Consider the following 21,805-nt stretch of genomic DNA (forward strand, 5'->3'; position numbering starts at 1 on the left):
TCTTAAAGATAATTAAATGTTAGAATTTTCCTTTATAGTTTAAAACTGAACCAGTAAGCAAGATAATAAAAAAATAAAAGAACGGACTGGTTTTGTCACAGACATAGAAGTTTTACCAAATGAACATTTGAAGGAATTGCGTGAGCGCATTTCATCTATGGCATGTCAAAAAAAATTCCAACCCGAAAAAATTCTTGACCGATCGGCAATTGAACCCAATACCTATGTCCTTATCAGCCGTGAATTTACAATGGTCTTCCCGCTTTACTAGATTCCCGATAACGGTTTGCTAATGCGATCGTTATCAAGTCCAGACAGCTGAGCAAACCTAAGCCTAATTCTAGCCGATAATTCAGGCCCAGCAGCAAAACCCAAGGCATGTCAAGAAAATTTCCAACCCGAAAAAATCCTTGACCGATCGGGAATTGAACCCAATACCTATGTCCGTATCAGCCGTAAATTTACAAGGGTCTTCCCGCTTTACTAGATTCTCGATAACGGTCTGCTGATGCGATCGTTATCGAGCCCAGACAGCTGAGCAAACCCGAGCCTAATTCTAGCCAACACTTCAAGCCCTTCATAATCGGGGTACAAACATGTATACTGGAACTCGCAATCAGATCTGCCACAACCCAGAAAAATGTCGTTATAACCATCTACTTAACAGATAAGTTTACGAGTGTTCCGGTAGGGCTATCCCCAGCATCATTCCAGCTTCTTCATTAGACCCTTCAAATTAGTTTTACTGACGCTTCAGATTCTACATAATTTAGGGACAAACATGTTTATCGGAATCTGCAATCAGATCTACCACAACCTTGAAAAATCTCGTTGTAACCTTCTACTACACAGAAGAGTTTACGAGTATTCAGGTTTGGCTATCCCCAGCTTCATTCCAATTTTCCCTTCTAAATGAAGTTCATTACTCTTGGAAGTTAATTTTCTTTTGCATTTGTTCAATCTCAATTTTCTATGCCTGTCAACGCGCGCGCAAACTTTTGTAGACTTTACAAAATTTTCAAATTAACTAATAACTAAAAAAAAACTAAAACTAAATACCATCATTATTTTAGTCAGACAAAAAAAACAAAAACACATGCACAAACAAATATAAAAGTAATATTCTATCCGTCATCACTTCGTCAGTTTACACAATAACACTGACTATCGAACAGGTCACAATTCCAAATAATTCTTTAAAAACTCCTTACAAATATTTCGGAATATTCTGAGGTTTGTTGTTATTTTTGCTTCACGGGGCAGTGTATTATACAATCGGTACCCTTTATAAAAAATGAGTTTTGTGTGCAAGTTCATAGGAAGTTCATAGTTCTGAGGTTACTTGCTTGTCTAGTATTGTATTGGTGTATATCTCTTCCATATGTTAAAGTATTCTGTAAATAATTCGGTGTCATTCCATTCGTCATTTTAAATATAAACGTAAGCGTGCAACATTTTATTATCTGGCCTATTGACATACATTGTAGGCATTCTAACATAAATCTCCGTGGAGTTCTCCGATCACATTTTAATATCAAGCGCATGGCTTTGTTTTGTAGCATTTGCATTCGTTGCATTTGTTTCTTGTTTGCAAGGAACAAAACGGATGCACAATAATCAAAATGCGGAGCAATCAATGCTTTGTAAATCGTCATTTTACTTTCTAAGGTCAGAAATCGGTTTATTCTACGAAGCACTCCGTATTTTTGAGCTGCTTTCATTATTGTGTAGTTTATGTGTTCATTAAAGTGTAGTGTTTCATCTAAAATAACACCAAGATATTTTATTGATGACGCCCTCTCCACTGATTGTCCATCAATAGTTATATTAAAGTTGTTACTTTCAACAACACGTGTCGATAGAACCATGTACTTAGTTTTATTAATGTTTAATTTAACTTCTTCCACTTCAACCAGTCATCTAGATATTGAAGTTCATGGTTCATTTTTGTGTAACAATCTTCCAAAGTATCTGCCACAACGAATATTACTGTGTCATCAGCAAACAAGTTCACGTCGCTATAGTTTAACACTTGTTTAATATCATTTATGTAAAGCAAGAACAATAATGGCCCCAGAACACTTCCTTGAGGGACACCCAAATCAACTGGTTCCGTCTCTATACCTAGTGATCTGTGTTCGCCCATAGAGGTAACTCTCAAACCAATTTAATGCAGATACTACTACAAAATAACTGGAAAACAAATCTATTAATTTTCGACGATCAATTGTTTCGAATGCTCTTTTTAAATCAAGAAAGACGGCCAGAACAACTTTCTTTTTCTCGATAGCTTGCTTCCATTTCAATAGCAACAAATTCAGAGCCGTTTCACACGAATGGTGTTTCCTGAATCCAGATTGTTCATCAACCAAAATCCCGTTTTTAGTTATATGCTCCAAGAGCTGTTCTTTAACTACTATTTCTAGAATTTTCTCGTACATTGGTAACATGTTAACTGGTCTACGGTCTTCTGGATTAGACGAATTTGGGATTTTAGGAATAGGTATGACGATAGAATTTTTCCACCTATGCGGGCATTCGCCCCGGAACATTGATTCATTTACTATGTAAAGAAGATGCTCCTTGATAATATCAAAAGCATCTATCAACACTTTTTTGCTGACATCTTCAACTCCTGCACAGTTTCTTCAATCCATCACCAACTTCCTCCATGCTTCCGTGTCAATGGCTCTGAAACATCTCAACTGGGAAGACAGGCTAGGGAAAGTAAAATTAAGTTGTCTCGATGGAAAAACAATGCTTCTGTGGATTTCTTGTACACTTGACGTAAAATATTTATTTAGTTTTTCTGCTGTTTCGGTGTCATTAACCGTACCATTATCAAAAACAATGTCTATGTCATTACTGCCGCCCGGATTGCATAAACTTTTAATTTTCTTCCACAGCTTCTTTGGATAATGTTGCATTGAACTAATTTCATTTTGGACAAATTTATTTTTCAAATTCTTTAATTCACGTACATACATATTTCTCCATATCTTGTACGTGTTCCAGTTATCAATGCTTTTAGTACGTTTTGCACCCTAATTCAGGAAGGTGCATCCTAAGGAACAATTCAAAAACTAAAATTTTTAAATGACGAATAAATATAGATGTTTTGAGCGAATTTTTTGGTCGATCCTTTTTTTCTGGAATTGCAGTGATTGTGCCGTACAATCTTCAGACCAAGGTAAGTGAGTACTAAAAGCTATCTTATAGTGAAACCGTATTTGAGCAGTTTTAGATTGAACAAAATTGGAAAAGTGCTGGGTCTCAAAATGAAAAAAAAATGTATTGAAAATTTCGAAATGCATAAGAAAATATTTTAAGATACGTTTTCCACCACAGCTCTTAAAGTAAAACATATAGCGATGCAAGAAAAAAACATAAATTTCTTATTTGGCACCCTATACAATATTTTCCCAAATGCTGGTGATTTGGTTTGAGGCACGTTTTACTTCTTTGCGCAGCCAGGTACTATAAAGCTTTAGAAACTTTGAAAATCATTGTCGACCGTATATATTCTGATATAAACACTAGAAACTCGAAATTCTTCGGTTTCTTACAGCGATATTATCAAACGTATACAAAAAAAAACACCACTAACAAAATCGTCTTCAGTGAACCCAATATCGGTCAAGCTGTAGAAAGCACTTTTTTGAGAAAAGCCTTTGGTGTAGTTTTGGTTAATGGCGGTAAAAAACCCAAAGTTCAAGGATTATTTATTTTCCAACCTTCTGTTTTTCCGTAAATAAATGTTCGTTGGTTAAACCCTGCATTTGTTCCTGTTCCTGTTTTGTATTTTGTTGGTATTATTGAAATTCAATACACTTTCCGCACATATTTACTTTTAATCGGAATTATTGCTCAATGAAGTTGAACAAATTTGAAAAAAATGACGATTAGTCGAAGCTAATAAATTATGCTATCATTTTTTATGGAAACATTGCAACATTAGCAACCATAGCTTTTCAAAGACATGAAAAATCAGCAAATTTGATAATTTCGCTTTTTCGCAATGAGTTCAATTTTTGTATGTATGGTAGCATATATCTCTTTCTCTTTGACTGAACATCAGCTTGGTATTGTACCCAAAAGAAGTTCAATTGATGTCAAGTGGGGATCGAACCAAGGCTGACTTGAATGCAAGGCAGTTTTACACGACTATGCTATCCGCAGAGCCACTGTTGCTGCTGCATAAATGCGTGATAATATTACACCTGGATATAAAATTAAGTTCAAAGTATTTTCCAAGAGTGAAGAAGAGCATGAACGTGAATCTATAACTTTTTCAGCCTGGACATGTATGTGGTAAAGTATGCTAAAAGCTTTAAGGCGTGTTTATTTGCAATGTGTCTCTTGTTTCGCTCGCTCATATTGCTTTCATATTGCTGTAGTATTTCTGTTATTTATTGTTATTTATTAGATCATTTAAGGTAATAAATCGGGATGCCAAAACCATGTGCTAAAAATTTATTTTGGTTGTAGTTATTCTAGCTCCTCCATCAGGGCTAACGCAGGACAACGTCATTCCGCCGGTTGCTAATGCTGTTTCCTTGGAATGGTTATTTAATTCTTTGCGGTCGGATTAAATTTTGGTATGGGTTTATTTGTTCCGTATTAATTAAGAAAAAAGTGAAGAGTGCAAATGTTCACTAGATATTATGATTTGTTCAGAAAAAGTGTAGACTGATACATGGTTAAATGAAGTATACGATAAGTATGGTTCCTTGCTGTGGTGGCTGAGAGCAGACATACGATCGAACGGTAAAAAAGGTTGTAACATTCGTGGCGCTTTTGTCAGCATAAACCAAAATAATTAGTAATAAATAGCACACACAACACAGCACCCCCCGTACTGTATAACACTTATATGACAGTAAATGTCATCACCAACCGTGCGCATAGAACAATCGCACAACAAAGCGGCTGTTAAGCATCACTTCCGTGGAGGAAGAACAAAATCGGTATTCGTTTTCTTTTGCACCTGACGCTCCGAGTGAACGGGCGCTTTTTTCGGAGTGTGTATTTTTTTGGATCGAGTTCTGCCACGTGGCATTTCGGGAAGGTTCGTCGGTTCTTGGTCGCGGCCTAAACGCTAGCGAAAGTAGTCGCGAAACGAAACACCGGAAAAGGTGCGCGCGAGTTATTCACCATTAATAAGTTGCAAGCCACGCTGAACTCGCGGCACCAGTGCGTTCGTACGAAGCTTTTTTAATGGCTTTAGGTGTCCGTTGAGCACGCCATTTTGCGCAGTGTGCCACGTTTGACAACGTTCTTCCGGTGGCGGCGTTTTTCCGGGCCAGTGAATTAAGTGCAGATTTCCACGTGGGAAGTACGAAAACCGCATGGTCGCGCGGGATTCGCGATACGAGCGCATCGCGGAAGATAAGTTGTGGGGTTCTAAGTGCGTCTCGAAGCACGCCATTTTGTCTGGCGAACCACGTTTGGCAGCGTTTTTTCGGGTCAGTGCATAAATTAAAGTGGCCCAATTCCCGCGTTAGCAATGAAATATCAGGTAGTCGCGCCGCATTTGCGACACAAGCACGCTGCGGAAAGGAATTCTGGTGGCTCTTAGTGAGCGTCGAAGCACGCCTCTTTGCCATTGTGCCACGTTTGGCAGGGTTTCTTAGTCGGGCCAGTGTATTGAGAGGTCGAGTTTCCGTGCAGCAGTGAGTGCCAGCCGAGTCGTGTTGTATTTGCGGCACCAGAGCGCCGCAAAAGTTTACTTGGAGAAAGGCAGAGAATCCCCACGGGATCGTGACGCCGCGGGTGACGGGCGACGCAGCAGAGGCAGCAGGAAATCCCCACGGGTGGCTCCGGGCGAAGCGAGCGGCGGTACGGCACGACGAGAATGCCGTTGAGTATTTCCGGCTGGCGGACAGATCACTCCCTGATCGTGGTGATATGATGACATCTAACTCCAGCAACAAAATACGGTGAGTACGGGGAGACCCGGTGCTTTTTATGCCTTAGTTGTGTGTGTGCCCAGATTCTTGGAAGTTGTAGTTTATGCTGACGTTTATATGTTAACGAGGATCTCACTTCTCGAGTGAGACAGTATCTCGTTACAAGGTTTTGTGGTTAAATAAAGATTCTGCGAAAGAGGGGTTAAAATCCGTCGAAAGTAAAATCGCTTGAATCGCTGTATCACAAAACAGGGTCACAATTTTTTTTAATCGAAAAATATAGCCTAGGGTGCCAATGAAAATGGTCATTTCGAATTTCAAAAAGTTAACACATAAAAAATGATCACCACCTCGAAAACATATTCTATGCAGAATATCAGCTCGATCAGACTTAAGGGAGAATGGCGCAAAGCGGTCAGAGTTTAAGTGTTTTGAAAATCGAAAAATCACCCAAAATCACCCTTTTATTACTGGAATCATCAGACTTGTCATTGGTTCTGTTCTAGATATGTTAATATGAATCGCTTGATTACCGAATAACGTGTAGGGGAAATCAGGATAAAACCGACACCCTAAGGATTTCCACATATTTCCAGGACCCCCATGTTTGTTGGACTTCAAATCGTTACTATTCATGAACCATTCCACAGTATCTGTTGATAATTGTTTTGACGAAGAACGCGATTTCTTATAGAATACCAAAATAGATGTTTTAGGTGAAATAGGTGAGCTTCTAAACAAATTTTTTTTATGAAAAATAACTCATTTTTAACAAAAATGGTCACCATTTTGGATATTGCTGGAAATTTAAAAAAATCCTATGTTACGCTTTAATTATTGTCCTAAGGTTTCAAAATATTCATTGGAAACCGTTGTGCGACACTCCGTTGCTTCAGAACCGATACCACCAGCAAGGTATCGATTTTCAGACAGTATCTACACATCCAGTTGTCAACAGCGTAATAATCATTATTCGTGCACTCAAAAAATGGAAAGAACATCTTCAAATATAACTTAAACAATAACCAAAACACCCGAAAATTTCACTTTATTCCCAACATCTGGAAAATTCATGATTTTTCGACCTTCCGGAAAGGGGTCCCCCTTAAGAGGAGAGAAGGGGGATAGTTGCAAATTATATGTAATTGTATAGTTCAGATTTTGAATTATAAAAATGCAAACAAATTCATGTATTTCGACTGCAAGAAAAATCTTTTCACTGATGGCTTATTAAGCCCCACAGCTCTCGCTACCAATGTAGTCTTAGTTTGAACAATGATCTAAGATAATTTTCTTAAATTTTCCAACAATAACACTTAAATTACACTGTTTGTTTTGACAGCAAAGTGAATTCCAGAGGGTGTATGGTGTCTTGGAAGGTAAGAAATGAAAAGTGTGTAAATTTGTAAAACATTGCTTCCAACTGGAAAAATCAGGGGGCGGATTAAAGCGGTATGTGAACGCTGGAAATGGATATATTCCTTAAGGTGACTACTATGCCCCCATTTCCCTACTTATACTACTTGTATTCTTCGAATGTGTATTGCTGATTTTCATCGACATTAACACTCCTATACTCGCGCATTGGTCTGTCAGACCGAGAAATCAATAATTCGTTCATTTCTCAGAAAATATCAACACTACGACTTTGCGATTCTCTCTAGCTTCGTTATTCGTCGTTCGTCATCGTTCAGCGTATCGCATGTGTTGGTACAAAGGGAACGTGTGCCACTTTTTTAACACTTTCGGTCTGACAGACCGACGCGAGTATAGGAGTAACTTTTTTGGACAAGTGCCTTTTTCATATTCTAGAATATTGTTGAATGAAATTATAAATTAATGTTAGTGGCGTGGAATATTTATTGAATATAATGCATAAGATCATTACCGGACTATTCTTATTTGATTTCAGTCCCTTTTGTAACTGGATTGAACGGATCCATATATTAACTATTCGTCGATATATTCGTTGTTAGATTCATACATTCAAAATCAAAATATAAATGTTTGACTTTCGTATAGTTATTCGCTAAATATAATGGTCATACATATACAAACACTTGTGAAAGAATTTCACTTGTGGAGGAATTGTAAACAGTAAACTATAAACTAATCGGTAGCTAATGATAATTTTTAACAGTTACATTTTCGGGGATATTTTTTATAATAGACAATATCGACAAGAAAACAAGAAAAAGAAAAGGAAGTTCCTAGAAATCCTTTTATATCATTTTTTATGCCCCCTCTGAAAAAAGCATTAATTCTTAGTTTATCAAGAAAACAGAGACAAATAATATTAGAAATATGCAAACTTTGTATTCCAGAACCGTTATCATCTGGTAATTATCTATAAGGTCGTTATACATTCTTCTCTTCGATAAAAGACCCGAAAAACATGCAACAACTGCATGAAATGCAAAAACATATGTTTGTTTCGAGCATTAAGTTATGCTATATTCTGATTCTTACTCCAATGAAACCACAATCGATTAATACGTTTTTATGTTATTTTATAGCTCTTAATACTTCCATGAATTATATTCAGTTGCATACTTTCAATTAATAACAGTAAAAAATTCGAATTTCGTTATTTGTGGTGGAGTATCAAAAAATACTCAACTTTAAAGGAGGCTGAATTAAATGACTATTAGAACATAATAAAGAACATATTTTTTGGAGTTTTTTCATTCAATCATACCCTCTTCTTCAAATAAATACCAATAAAGCCTGAAAAATACACAATGGTAACAGTACAGAGAAGTTCCATTTTCGGTCTGTGACACCGTGCGCGAGTATACGTGTTATGATTTTGTACGCGAGTACAGGAGGGTTAAGCTTGATTATACGGATGAAAAGCTCATTGCGGAGCTTTTATAGCTTGATCATGCCCAAATGTATGCCACACTTCAGAATCGGAAGACAAGCGGTAAGCTTTCACACTACCGTTACAATTATTTAAAACATGAATTGAAACAAAAAAAAACCAGAGAAGCAAAGCGCAACATCGATTATTTTTAGTGATCTTTGGGACAATTGTAGCGGACGACGGGTTAAGACTGCCAACCTAAGCATAGAGTTCTATCAAACACAATGTATACAACATTGATACATTTCATTGTGTCAGCATCGGTTTCTAGGATTGTTTCCGGAAAAATTGTACTACAGATCAAGGCCATTGTACTATAGATCAAGTGTGACAAGAGTGGGAGGGGATATTTCAAAACTCTGAAAGAAAATCGGAAAACTCGGTGAATTGAATTTCCATATGTTTTTTAATTCCATCGTGGTAAGCGTTGTTAATGTTTGCGGTTTTTTGATTTGATTATATACAGTGAAAAGAAATCGGAGACTGTATATAAGAGTGCCAGTGGATGTATGGGAATTTTCGGTACTTTCGTATTAGCGTCACCGAAGCCGAAATACTATAGATAGCATTTTTATTGTTCGCACTGGCATTCAAGTATTATTTGTATTGTTGTTGCCTTGTTGTATGCAGTGGTTTGTCATTTTTTAGTGCTACGAAAATGCGTGTTTGGGATTTGGGGTACTTAAGTATAAACGCCACTGGAGCGCAATTTTCATTATGAATTGTTTTTTTTTTTAATTAAACTTATTCTGAGGTCAACGTAATGGGGACGTAGTCCCCATCAATCGAGCATAAGAAACAGGACGGCCCTAAGCCGCCGAGGTAACGCAAACCGAGTCGGCCGCCGATCCGCTGTCGGAAGCGGCGGCCTTTCGCAAACAAACCTGTGTTCCATCGATTGCCCGGTTAGTTTGAAACATAGAAGACGATCCTTTTTATAGGTCCGACCGAGCGTTAGCGAGCGTCGGACGGCATACGTTTGCCCGGTTAAGTTTTGCTTTGAAATATATCATTTATATTTCAGTCCTCACAGTCGTCAAAGGTGCGCTTATGGCAAATCACATCTCTTACAATAGTGGTCACCTTGCCCCCTCTATGAGTCAAGCAAAAGTGTCTCAATAATCCTATGAAATGCTTTAAAAACATACCATTCTCTACACAAACACAATTAACAGGTCTGTGTGTTTACTATTGTAACATTGATTTCACAGGACATGTCCATATGTACCTAAAACACTAAATTTCGTGCATGCAAAATAATAAATCGGTGCTCGTCGCCATCTGGAAAGTTTATTTTCATTGTTTGTCATGACGTTTAACCTATACACACGCAGAAATGGGTAAACATGATTAAGTGTAATGCAATGCACCAAACTAAAGGGTGTGTCACATCAAATTGCATCACGGAAAAAAAAACGCTGTAGAAATTTAATTTTTAGGAATTATATCTTCAGCTTTCGCTTATAATCAGATAAGAGTGTATAGATCACGTTGGCCATGCTTCACTGTCAATTTTTCGTAAATTTGGAAAAATGTCGTCGAACGAAAAAGAACGTCGTGAATTAATCCTGCGCACTCATTTCGAGAAAAAAAAGTGCACCCGTGGCCGAGTGGTTAGCGTCTCACATTATCACGCCGGGTGTTCGGGTTCGATTCCCGTTCTGGCCGGGGGATTTTTCGTCAAAGAAATTTCCTTCGACTTGCACTGTGTATTCAAGAGCTTGCCCCTCGGAATACATTCAAGGCGTGTTATTTGGCTTAAGAAATCTCGACCAAGTATTAATAAATGACGCTATTTAATGCATACGTTGAGACGGCAAAAGTTCCACAAGGGAACGTTAACGCCATTCAAGAAGACTCATTTCGAGAATCCGGAGTTGTCACATCGGGACATCGGTAAGATGCTGGGAATCGTCCAATCCACGGTCAGCAGAGTACTAAAACGATACTTCGAGAACCTAACCATCGACCGGAAGGTGAAGAACGGCAAAAATGGATGCTCCGTCAGTGAAAAAGATCACAAGCGCGTAGTTAAGCAGTTTAGACGTGATCCGAGAAGTTCGGTCCGGGATGTCGCCAATAAGCTGAATTTGTCAAGTTCATTCGTCCAGCGGACCAAGCAGCGGGAGGGCCTGCGTACATACAAGGTTCAGAAGGCTCCTAACCGCGACGAAAGGCAAAACATGGTGGGGAAGACGCGAGCCCTGAAGCTGTACACCGAAATACTGACGAAGCCGCATTGCCTGGTAATGGACGACGAAACCTACGTCAAAGCGGACTTTCGTCAGCTGCCGGGCCTGTTGTTCTTCTCCGCAGAGGACAAATTCAGCGTTCCGGAGGAGATTCGCAAGCAGAAACTATCCAAGTTTGCCAAAAAGTACATGGTGTGGCAAGCGATCTGCTCTTGCGGAAAGCGGAGCGCCCCCTTCGTGATGACCGGCACGGTAAACGGGCAGGTTTACCTTAAGGAGTGCCTCCAGAAGCGCTTACTACCACTATTGAAGCAGCAAGAGGGCCCGACCATCTTCTGGCCGGATCTCGCTTCGTGCCACTATTCAAAGGACGTGTTGGAGTGGTACGAAGCCAACGGGGTCACCTTCGTGCCAAAGGAAATGAACCCGCCCAACGCGCCGGAGCTTCGCCCAATAGAGAAATATTGGGCGATTATGAAGCAGGCCCTCCGGAAGAACCCAAAAGTTGTCAAATCGGAGGCGGACTTCAAGAGAAAATGGATTTCTGTTCAAAAAAAACTACAACCTGACGTTGTACAGAACCTTATGGACGGGGTAAAGAGGAAGGTGCGAGCATACGGGCTTGGGCTCGAAGTATGAATAAGAAAAAAATGCCAAAAGTTGTTTAATAGTTTTTATTTTACTGTCTAAAATTTTCAAAAGGATCGGTCTACTGGGCGAATTTCTACAGCGTTTTTTCCGTGATGCAATTTGATGTGACACCCCCTTTAATGTATTATAATTGTCCAATAGTTGATTGTTTCAATAATCTAGAGAGTGGCCTTCTTACCCCTGGTGGCTGCTTCCCCCGTCCTCCCCTACTAGTACCAGTATCAGGGGATTGATTCTTCTTTTGGAAAAATTGTTTCATGTAAATGTTGTGTTAACTGTTTCTGTTTTCTGTCAATTGGGTCTATGATGGAGATATAACGGCATTAATTTCAAAATTGTTACAACCTATGGAACAAAACGGCGCGTATTTCACCTAAATTGGATCGTTCATATTATGCTAAATATTGACCACTATTTCATGTAAAATATTAGTTGTATATTAGCTGTTGACATGTGGAACTGTGGTATTAGATTCACATCAGCTTTAAGCTTAAAGAAGCGTAAGCGGAGTCACCAATATACCAGACATGACAGTCAGTGTTGGATGATTATGTTTGTAATGTTTGCTCTAACTTCCGAAATCATCTCGTTTCGGTGAACGGCTGCATGGGGCGTATCGAATAACTTCCTTGAATAAGCCAAATGAACATGCCTTAACACGAAAGCCTGGAAAAATTAATTAAACAGAAAAAAAATATATTATTTTACAAAGATATTCGTCATCCGATTGGACACCTCTATGGTTGAAGCATTAAACTCCACAACCCACAAATGTTGAAACTGAATTGCACCATCCAAAAACAGCGAACAACGACTGCGCAACTCTTTATCGTAAACCTTCACTCCGCATGCCCTCACTGAAATTATGACGTATTTCGAGCCTGCCGCAACAACAGCAATGTGCCAATGCGCACGCTTAGGCATTCTACCTGCAAGAGACAACCCGGTGACAGCAATTGCTGAGGAATTCCACCCGAGCACTGGATCGTAAAATCATGAATGAACCGTACTCCACATATGCAGCAAGTTCGAGCGGCGTTGTCCTTCAACCTCACAATACGCACAATTTTGTGTCGACTCTGCATATTTTTCAAGTACGGGTACGGTCTCCAACCTCAACCGCGCGCGCTATCCCGGGTGTACTTGGACTTAAACGCAACCAGATCGACATATTCTGTGCCGATAAATGTTCGCGGCGCTTGCCTTCTTTGTTCGCTAATCTTGAGCCCAATCGATGGCACGATTGTATGCTAATAGTTCGATCTTTGCCGGGAGTTCAATCAAGCTCCATTTTGTGGCTTTGTTGCGCGTGAGCCATATCAGTGATCATGCACAGGATTAGACGTTTACCTAGATTATTTTTACGAGATCTCGCGTTCAAACGAATAAAAAAGAACTTTAACAAGAAGCTTGGCATGCTTCGTGTTTGCGACCAATCAGTAATGAACATATTCAAAGTCATGTCAGCTCGTAGTAGTAGGAAAACGGGTGACAACCGTTGAAACTAGTTTAAGCTGGGTCAATTATTTAATCCGCAGCGCATGGTACAAGTTCCGAGCGATGAAAATATTTACTACTGAAACATGTGATGTTCATATTTGTCATACCTCCGCTCGGCGAAGGTCACTGTTAGTGGCAATTGAGTCGTTCAGCGATTACGAAAATGAACTATTCAGAGCCGGATTCTTGAGTGGTATTCACGCTTTATGGAATGTTCGACGATTACGCTACACATTTTGGAAATATACAAATCTCAAAATAAGTGTTCTCAGATTGGTCCATTGTTTAGCGTGCAATCGATTTGCACAGTTCCAATATCAGATCGTGACCATACTCACGAGAAGGTTATACATGCTGCATGAACTTAAGATTTTTGTAAGGATTATATTTAGCTAAACGAATCGAGGTTGTAAAACTAAAATAGAATAACGAAAAATGAGGTGTTATACAAATAATGTAGTTTTCTCCATTTTGGACAATATAGCCTTGTATAGTCGCAGCTTTCAAACTTAAATGTCATTCAATTTGTGACTTGTTTAGATTCGGATCATGCGATCGGATGCTGATGAACTATTTCTCGTAACGTTACACAAACGATCGTGGTTATGTGATTCCCAAATTCTAGAACAGTCGAAACCCAAGATTCGTCAAGGTCTTGACCGGTTCTTTTTTGCTCCACTTCTCGAAATGGTAAACCAAATGTTACCTTTGCCACGATGGCATTTTGACAAATCAATCTTTTTTTTTATTATAGAAATTTTCAGTTGAAGGCTAGTTTATCTCTGTATAATTAATCAATTTTTTTAATAATGAAAAATGATACAGTTCAATATTATTCCACAATCATAACACGTATACTCGCGTACGGTGTCACAGACCGAAAGCTGAACTTTTCTGTAATGTTGCTATTGCATATTTATCGGGTTTTATTGGCATTTATTTGAAGAAAAGGATATAATTGAATGAAAAAACTCCAGAAAATAAGTTTTCTTCGTCTTAATTCAGTTTAAACAGTCATCTACTTCCGCCTCCTCAAAACAGAGTATTTTTTGATACTTCAACACAAATAACGAACTTCGACTTTTTTCTGTTATTAATTAAAAGTAAGCAACTGAATATAATGCATGAAAGTATAAAGAGCTACAAAAAAAATTAAAACGTATAAATCGATTGTGGTTCATTGGTGTGAAAGTCAGAACATACAACATATTTCTTACATTTCATGCAGTTGTAGCGTGTTTTTCGGGTCTATTTTTGTAAAGAAGAATGTATAACGACCTTCTAACTAGTTACCAGATTATAAAGGTTCTGGAATTTCAAGTTTTAATATTTCTAATATTATTTGTTTTTGTGTTCTTGGTAAACTAAGAATAATTGCCTGTTTTTTATGGGGCACAAAAGATGATATAAAAGGATTTCTCTAGGAACTTCCTGCGACTTGTATTCTTGTCGATATTGTTCAGCCCATCTATATATATTATGGACTCGGAAACTACTGAACCGATCGATATGAAAATTGGTATGTAGGGGTTTTTGGGGTCGGGGAAGGTTCTTTTGATAGTTCGAGACCCCTTCTCCCTCTCTAAGGGGGGGGGGGGGGGCTGCCATACAAATGAAACACAAATTTCTGCATTACTCGAGAATTAATCAAACAAACGAAATAAAATTTGGCATGTGGAGGTTATAGGATGCAATAAATGTTTCTATGATGGTATGACACCTCCCCCCCTCCTCTGAAATGGAGAGGGGGTCCCGAAAAAATATTACACATATTTCAACCAAACATATTCCAACCAAACATGACAATTGAATTAGTAAAAAAACGTGAATGTGATAACGAAAAATAAGTTTTGGACGGGACGAAGTTTGCCGGGGCAGCTAGTATATTATAAAAAAACCCATGAAACTGTAACTGTAAAAATAACCATAAGCCACCAATTAGTTTATAGTTTACAGTTTACAATTCTTCCATAAGTGCATTTCTTGCAGAAGTGTGTATATTAAGGTGCCAATGAAAATGGTCATCTCTATTTTCAAAAAGTTACCTCATAAAAAATGTTCACCACTTCGAAAAAACACCCTATGCCAAATATCTGCTCAATCGGACTTAAGGGAGAGTGGCGCAAAGCGGTCAAAGTTTGAGTTTTTTGAAAATCGAAAAATCACCCAAGGGGGGAAATCTGGGTTTTCGAAAAAAAAAATTATGCCAAATATCTCAAAATTGCATGAAATGTCGAGATCTAGTGTCATCTCGAAAAAAAATTTGTTGTCAAAAATCGACACTCTGGGACTTTGGAATATTTTGGAATATGAAACGAAAAGTATGGTTATCTCGATTCTTCATTCGGAACATGCTACGAAATGTTGATTTGCACGATAATTTACCCTATGCAAAATATTAGCTCATTCGGACTTCATTTACTGGTATCATATAAATTAAAATTTGGGTTTTTTTGAAAAACGAAAAATCACCGAAAATCGAGGTTTAAAATTTAGTCTTCAAATTGCATTACTCGTCGAACATTTTGAAATTTTAGGGTCGATTTTTTCCCATGCATTCATTGGCACCCTAGTGTATATGTATGACCATTGTATTAGCGAATAACTATACAAAAGTCAAATATTTGTATTTTTCTTTTGTACTTATTATTATATAAACAGCGAATAATATATGAAAACGTTCAATCCGGTGACAAATAGGAATATAATCAAATAAGAATAGTCCGGTAATGATCTTATGCATTATTTTCAATAAATATTCCACGCCACTTACATTAATTTATACATTTCGTTCAACAATATTCTAGAATATGAAAAAAGTCATTTGTCCAAAAAAGTTACCACAATATCCACAATTATTGGCTTTTTCAAAAAACTAAACTTGACGTCTAACTGCCTGATTAAAATATGGTACTCAACAAAGCTTCAAATTCTAGAAAAAATAACATTTCAAATTCTCTTTCTTTAACACGTTGAGCCCCGATTTTTACTTGCTGCGCTTTTCAGTCAGCTCGCATCAAGAACGTTTGCGCAATATCAGTCTCGGTACCAACTCTCAAAGATACTTATTGTATAAATAGATAACAGTCATAAATTCAATTAGAAAGTAGTCACATTTTGTAATACATCCGAAAACAAACCATATATATTTTTATTTTCATATTCTGTAACTGTCAGTCCCAGCCTGTCAGCGATTTCCTACATACACTCAATGTCGGCTCCTAGGGACCGACGCGGGGCTCAACGCACTCAAAATTGAATGAAAAATTTAAAATTTTTATATTTCAAAACATTTAGAGAAGATGTTGAGGACTTAAACATATCGATTAACTCGTGTCATTCGATTTTCACCAATAATTTTGACATGCGACATGAAGGTTGCCGCGAAATTCGTATCAAAATTACTCAATTTCGACCAAAAACAACATCGCATTAACATTGCAAAGGACCGGTTGGACTTTGTTCGCGACGATGAGGCTGGATAAGAAGGTAAAAAGTACCTCCGAACCGAATCACCAGCTCTATGGAAAATATTGTATATGGTACCGAATAAGAAATGTTGGCTATTTTATTGAACCCTTTTGTGGTTTACCATAGAATCTTTAGTGAAAAACGTACTTTTTAGTTTTATGCACGCAATTCTCAGAAGCTTCAAGATAAAAAAATAAAAATAAAATAGTAAGAGTGCATTTTACTATGGTGTATCGCGAAAATTGTCAAAAAATATTAATCAAAAATTGAAGTACATTGCGCTGTACAAAAATATCTTTCCATTTTTTGACAGTCTGCAATTTCACTATTTTCCTAAAATTTATGATTTAATTGTATTAATGAATTCAAAGGGCTTGAAAGGGTAATCAGGTAAAAAGTGCCCCAACCTTATCACTAATAAAAATACTGTTTGGGATACTAAATTATAAATTTAGGTAATAATATATTTAGTATTGCGGTGTTGCGGGTCAGCTAGGTCATGTATATAAAGAAAAATTATTTTTTTTAGACTCGTGAAAATGGAAATAAAACGGAGATTAAATATAACCAAATCCGCTCAGTACATATATCCAAAAAAAAAAATTAACATTTCTTTGCTTTCCTTACATATTTGATAAAAGTGTCAAAATAAACGCATTGCGTCGCAAATTATAAAAATTTTAAACCAGAAAAATACAAAAAATACGAAATCAAATGATTCTACAAATAGATCAGATGCCGATATGTTTTGTCTCACAAATAAAAATTCACGAATGCAATAATATCATCGATTTTATGGAAATAAAAAATGCAGAACAAACAGACAAAAATAGTACGCCCAATTATAGAAAAAATTCCACATGTGAAAAAACACGTACGAACACATTTAAAAGCAGTACTGGGTCTATAAATTTGTTTTAAAAATCCAAAAATTTGAAGCACAAATAAAATCGATAAATTTATTTCTATAATTTCTCGATTTTTTTTCTTGGAAATTTTCATTCCCAAGCTATTGAAAATGGCGTGTAATAACGTAACACCTCGTTTTTCACCACAGCTCTTTTAGTAAATCAAACATGAATTCAGTATAACTACCTACCTTTTTAATAAGGTATCCTGTATAATATTTTCCATAGCGCCGATGATAGGATTTGGGGGCACTTTTTACGAATACATTAATACAATAAAATCATAGATTTCTGGAACATTAAGAAAAATTAAAGACGATAAAAATGCTAAATGCAATACTCGAAATTTTCAGGAAAAAAACATTCATAGCGTTCTGAATCACATTTCGGACGCTTAAGGTATTTGATGCAGAAAATAGATTTAAACTTTATGCACAGTTATTATTTGGTTGATGTTTTTAATAAATTAGTGCAATATACCTATTTCATTGGTAACCACAAACTTCGGACACTATTCATAAAAAAAACAAATTTCGGACACTGTTTGCTTAACGGGTAAATGCCTGTACAATTACTAATGCAATAAAATTATCTGTGTGTTTGAGATAGGAATTGCGCTACGTAAGCGGATGGGAGGAGGTGGTCCAAAATTTTTTAGCGTTACGTAATTCGTGCACCACGCATAAGGACCAAGACTTCTTCGTGAGAGGCATTATGAAACTACCTATAAAATAGCAAAAAATTATACAACAAGACGGTGCATTTTTGTCCAAATAGGACATTCCGAAACATAAGTTTTGAAATATAACAATGTTTTGAATTTCACGCAATAATATTATATTTATTTTCCTCATCCAGATATATAGATAAACCATATTTAGATAATATTAGGCTGTCAAAAAAGTCCTGCGGTATTTCCGCGAGGTGTCGTTGTAAGCGCGTAGTTCTAGTTGTATTCATTGTATCGAGTCATACTATAGCTTGTTGGAAAGGTATTTTTGCGCGCTATAATATAGTCCTTGACAGTGTTTTGTTTAGTTAAGTCGTTCGTGAGTTATAGTGTCGCAAATATGGAGCAAAATAAAGAGAAAATCCGACATATTTTACAGTACTACTATGACAAAGGCAAAAATGCATCTCAAGCTCCCAATAAAATTTGTGCAGTTTATGGACCCGATACAGTTTCCATTTCCACCGCACAACGATGGTTTCAACGTTTTCGTTCAGGTGTAGACGTCGTCGAAGATGCGCCACGCTCCGGAAGGCCTGTCGTCGAAAATTGCGACAAAATCACTGAATTAGCCGAGAAAGACCGGCATAGTAGCAGCCGTAGCATCGGCCAAGAGCTGGAGATAAGTCATCAAACCGTTATTAACCATTTGAAGAAGCTTGGATTCACAAAGAAGCTCGATGTATGGGTGCCACACACGTTGACGCAAAAAACATCTTTGACCGTATCGACGCATGTGAATCGCTGCTGAATCGCAACAAAATCGACCCGTTTCTGAAGCGGATGGTGACTGGCGATGAAAAGTGGGTCACTTACGACAACGTGAAGCGGCTCAGACGGTGGCCAAGCCCTCATTAACAGCCAGGAAGGTTCTGCTGTGTGTTTGGTGGGATTGTCAAGGAATAATATATTATGAGCTGCTTCCCTATGGCCAAACGCTCAATTCGGACCTGTACTGCCAACAACTGGACCGCTTGAAGGTAGCACTCATGAGGCCATCTTTGATAAACAGAGGCCGCATTGTCTTCTATCTGGACAACGCCAGGCCACACACTTCTTTGGTGACGCGCCAGAAGCTCCGGGAGCTCGGATGGGGGGTTCTTTTGCATCCGCCGTATAGTCCGGACCTTGCACCAAGTAACTACCACCTGTTTTTGTCCATGGCGAACGAGCTAGGTAGTCAGAAGTTAGCCACAAAAGAGGCCTGGGAAAATTGGCTATCCGAGCTTTTTGCCAATAAGGAAGCGAACTTCTATAACAGGGGTATTATGAAGTTGGCATCTCGTTGGGAACAAGTCATCGAACAAAACGGCGCATATTTGACTTAAAACAGATGATTGTAACTAATTTTATGAATAAATGAAAATTCAAAAAAAGTACCGCAGGACTTTTTTGACAGCCTAATATGTAAATGAAGAATAAATAAAAAAGAGAGCGGTAAGTGGACCAAACATCAAAGTAATTTATGTGCGAATTAATCGCTGAGATTAAACAAAAGAAAAAACTAATCACCTCTCCTACAATACGTTAACAGTCGTCCAAAGATATCAGGTCGAATGAACTATATTTCATGATAAATTATTTATATACGATGCGCACAAAACTACGGTCGAATAGCTACCGAAAGAGCGACAGTATTAGAGTGATTTTCAACTCATTTGGCTGTTCGTCACTTTTACTTCCATTTTTGGAAGAATGTCGGGAGTGAGAATTGAACTCGTGACCTTTAGCGTGAGAGGCATGGATGTTACCACTACGCCAGATCACCTCCCAAGAGCGATTTCTGTTTTTATTTATATTTTCACATGCGACAGCTCTGCTGAAGTAGAGGGTGAATTAAAAGTGATGAAAATCTTCAATGATAAGGCTATCAATACGACTATCAATACGGCATCTATAGTCGATAGTTATACTACCACACAAGCAGGTGACTACTTGGCCCCCACTGACCACTTTGTCCCCACTACGCCTATGTCTAACTTCATTTCTTTTCTCAGTCGACTAAAGCTCGTACCTCTTTTGCCATGGCAAAATTATGGAAAATATAAACTATGTTTTTATTTGTCACGTCTACCATGTTCGGCTCTATTTTTTTCAAACATTTCCAAATTGTATTTTAAGAATCGAATCATTTTTATTCAACGTATAATATTTGCATAAATTTGCATCTCGGCTTTATTTTTCTCCAATATGTTGTCATCAGAAAAGAACTGAGACCCGTTAAGGGTTGATTAGAATCTATAGGAAATTGCATGCTCTCAGCAAGTCAAAATATATATATAAAAAAAACATTTACGGCTCCAGCCATAGAATTATAACGATTCGTTTGTTATGGGCGTTAGCAACAAGGAAACATCCTAGAATATTTCATATGGGTGACGAAGTTAGTGGAAAAAACACTTTTAAGTTCATTCACATTCTTATGTGTTCGTGAATTTTCGATAGTCGATAGCACCATGAATTGGAATCGCTTGAGTGAGAATCGTTCAAGTGTGTGTAATCAATGATTCTGACAACTTTTGGATTGACCTTCACTCGGCTTTCAAAGGATATCGCATAAACTAAATACAACGGTGCACAGGCAGGCAACAGATGGGATTGAATCACCAGAATCTAACACTACTCGTTCACGGTGAAGGGGACAATTGCGGTTTAACACGTACATTATTATGAGTACACAGAACTATTGCAAAACCAATAAAATGGAACAAAACATTACACGTGTTCATTTGGAGCTGCTATTGCTATTAGGTCTGCAATCGATCGCAAATATTATGCGGGGTATACAGAACATGTTGTTGATCATTTCCTTGATCTGCTTTGGTTCAAGTTCGCGTCCGAGTCAACTATGCTGCTGGTAGTGGCGTGATACAATTTGCACATAGGAATTTTTCACTGAATCCGTTCAAGATGGGTGAACTAGAGCGATGTGGTGGACGATGAGGCAGGCGGAGCTGTGACATCGGTCGGATTCCAATCAGTCCAATGCAGGGTACGAATCAACTTCATATTTGACGAGGGGTGTATCGAAGATCTTTTTCCTCGTGTAGTAGGATTATATGTTATAATATGATTTGAGATAAGAATAGTTTCATGTTTAATTCAAAGTACTCTGACTCAACTAATATCATAAAATATGATTATTGACCCCTCGTTCCAGCAACTTTTATCTCCACGGTAAATGAGAAAAATGAAGTTATTAATTAAATCTCTAAACCCTACACGTGTCGTTTTCATCGTTGTTAGTAATTTGAGTAGAGTGCGCTATGAACACGGTTGCATAGAATGGATTCTTAATTGTGCTAAATGACAATCGCGTTGATTTGATGACGTTGCATTCAATTACGATTACTACTAATTATCATCAAGTTATAACTTCGTTTAAGGACACAGCGCTGCTGAGTGTGAAGTGATGATGTGTTATACTTTTATTACCCGAATTGTTGCTATGGTGTTGCCGGATCCAACGCTATTTTTAAAGCGGGCGTCATTTTATTTGACAACAATTACTGTCGATCAAAAAATCCAACTCCATTCCATGTTGCCATGTACAACCTGTTATTGTCTTTTGTAATCAA

General features: G+C 37.7%; 1 protein-coding gene across 1 annotated transcript in view; it reads left to right on the forward strand.

The window, feature by feature from the left end:
* The window catches only part of LOC129766761 (uncharacterized), a 107,457-nt gene that overhangs the window by 13,622 nt on the left and 72,030 nt on the right, over positions 1-21,805 (forward strand). Inside the window, exons 4-5 of the mRNA XM_055767358.1 lie at positions 3,162-3,190; positions 5,740-5,939. Of these exons, the coding sequence (XP_055623333.1) occupies positions 3,162-3,190; positions 5,740-5,939 (229 nt within the window). The remainder of the gene's footprint in view (positions 1-3,161; positions 3,191-5,739; positions 5,940-21,805) is intronic.

Source organism: Toxorhynchites rutilus, chromosome 2, assembly GCF_029784135.1.
Source record: "Toxorhynchites rutilus septentrionalis strain SRP chromosome 2, ASM2978413v1, whole genome shotgun sequence".
Taxonomy (NCBI): Eukaryota; Metazoa; Arthropoda; class Insecta; order Diptera; family Culicidae; genus Toxorhynchites; species Toxorhynchites rutilus.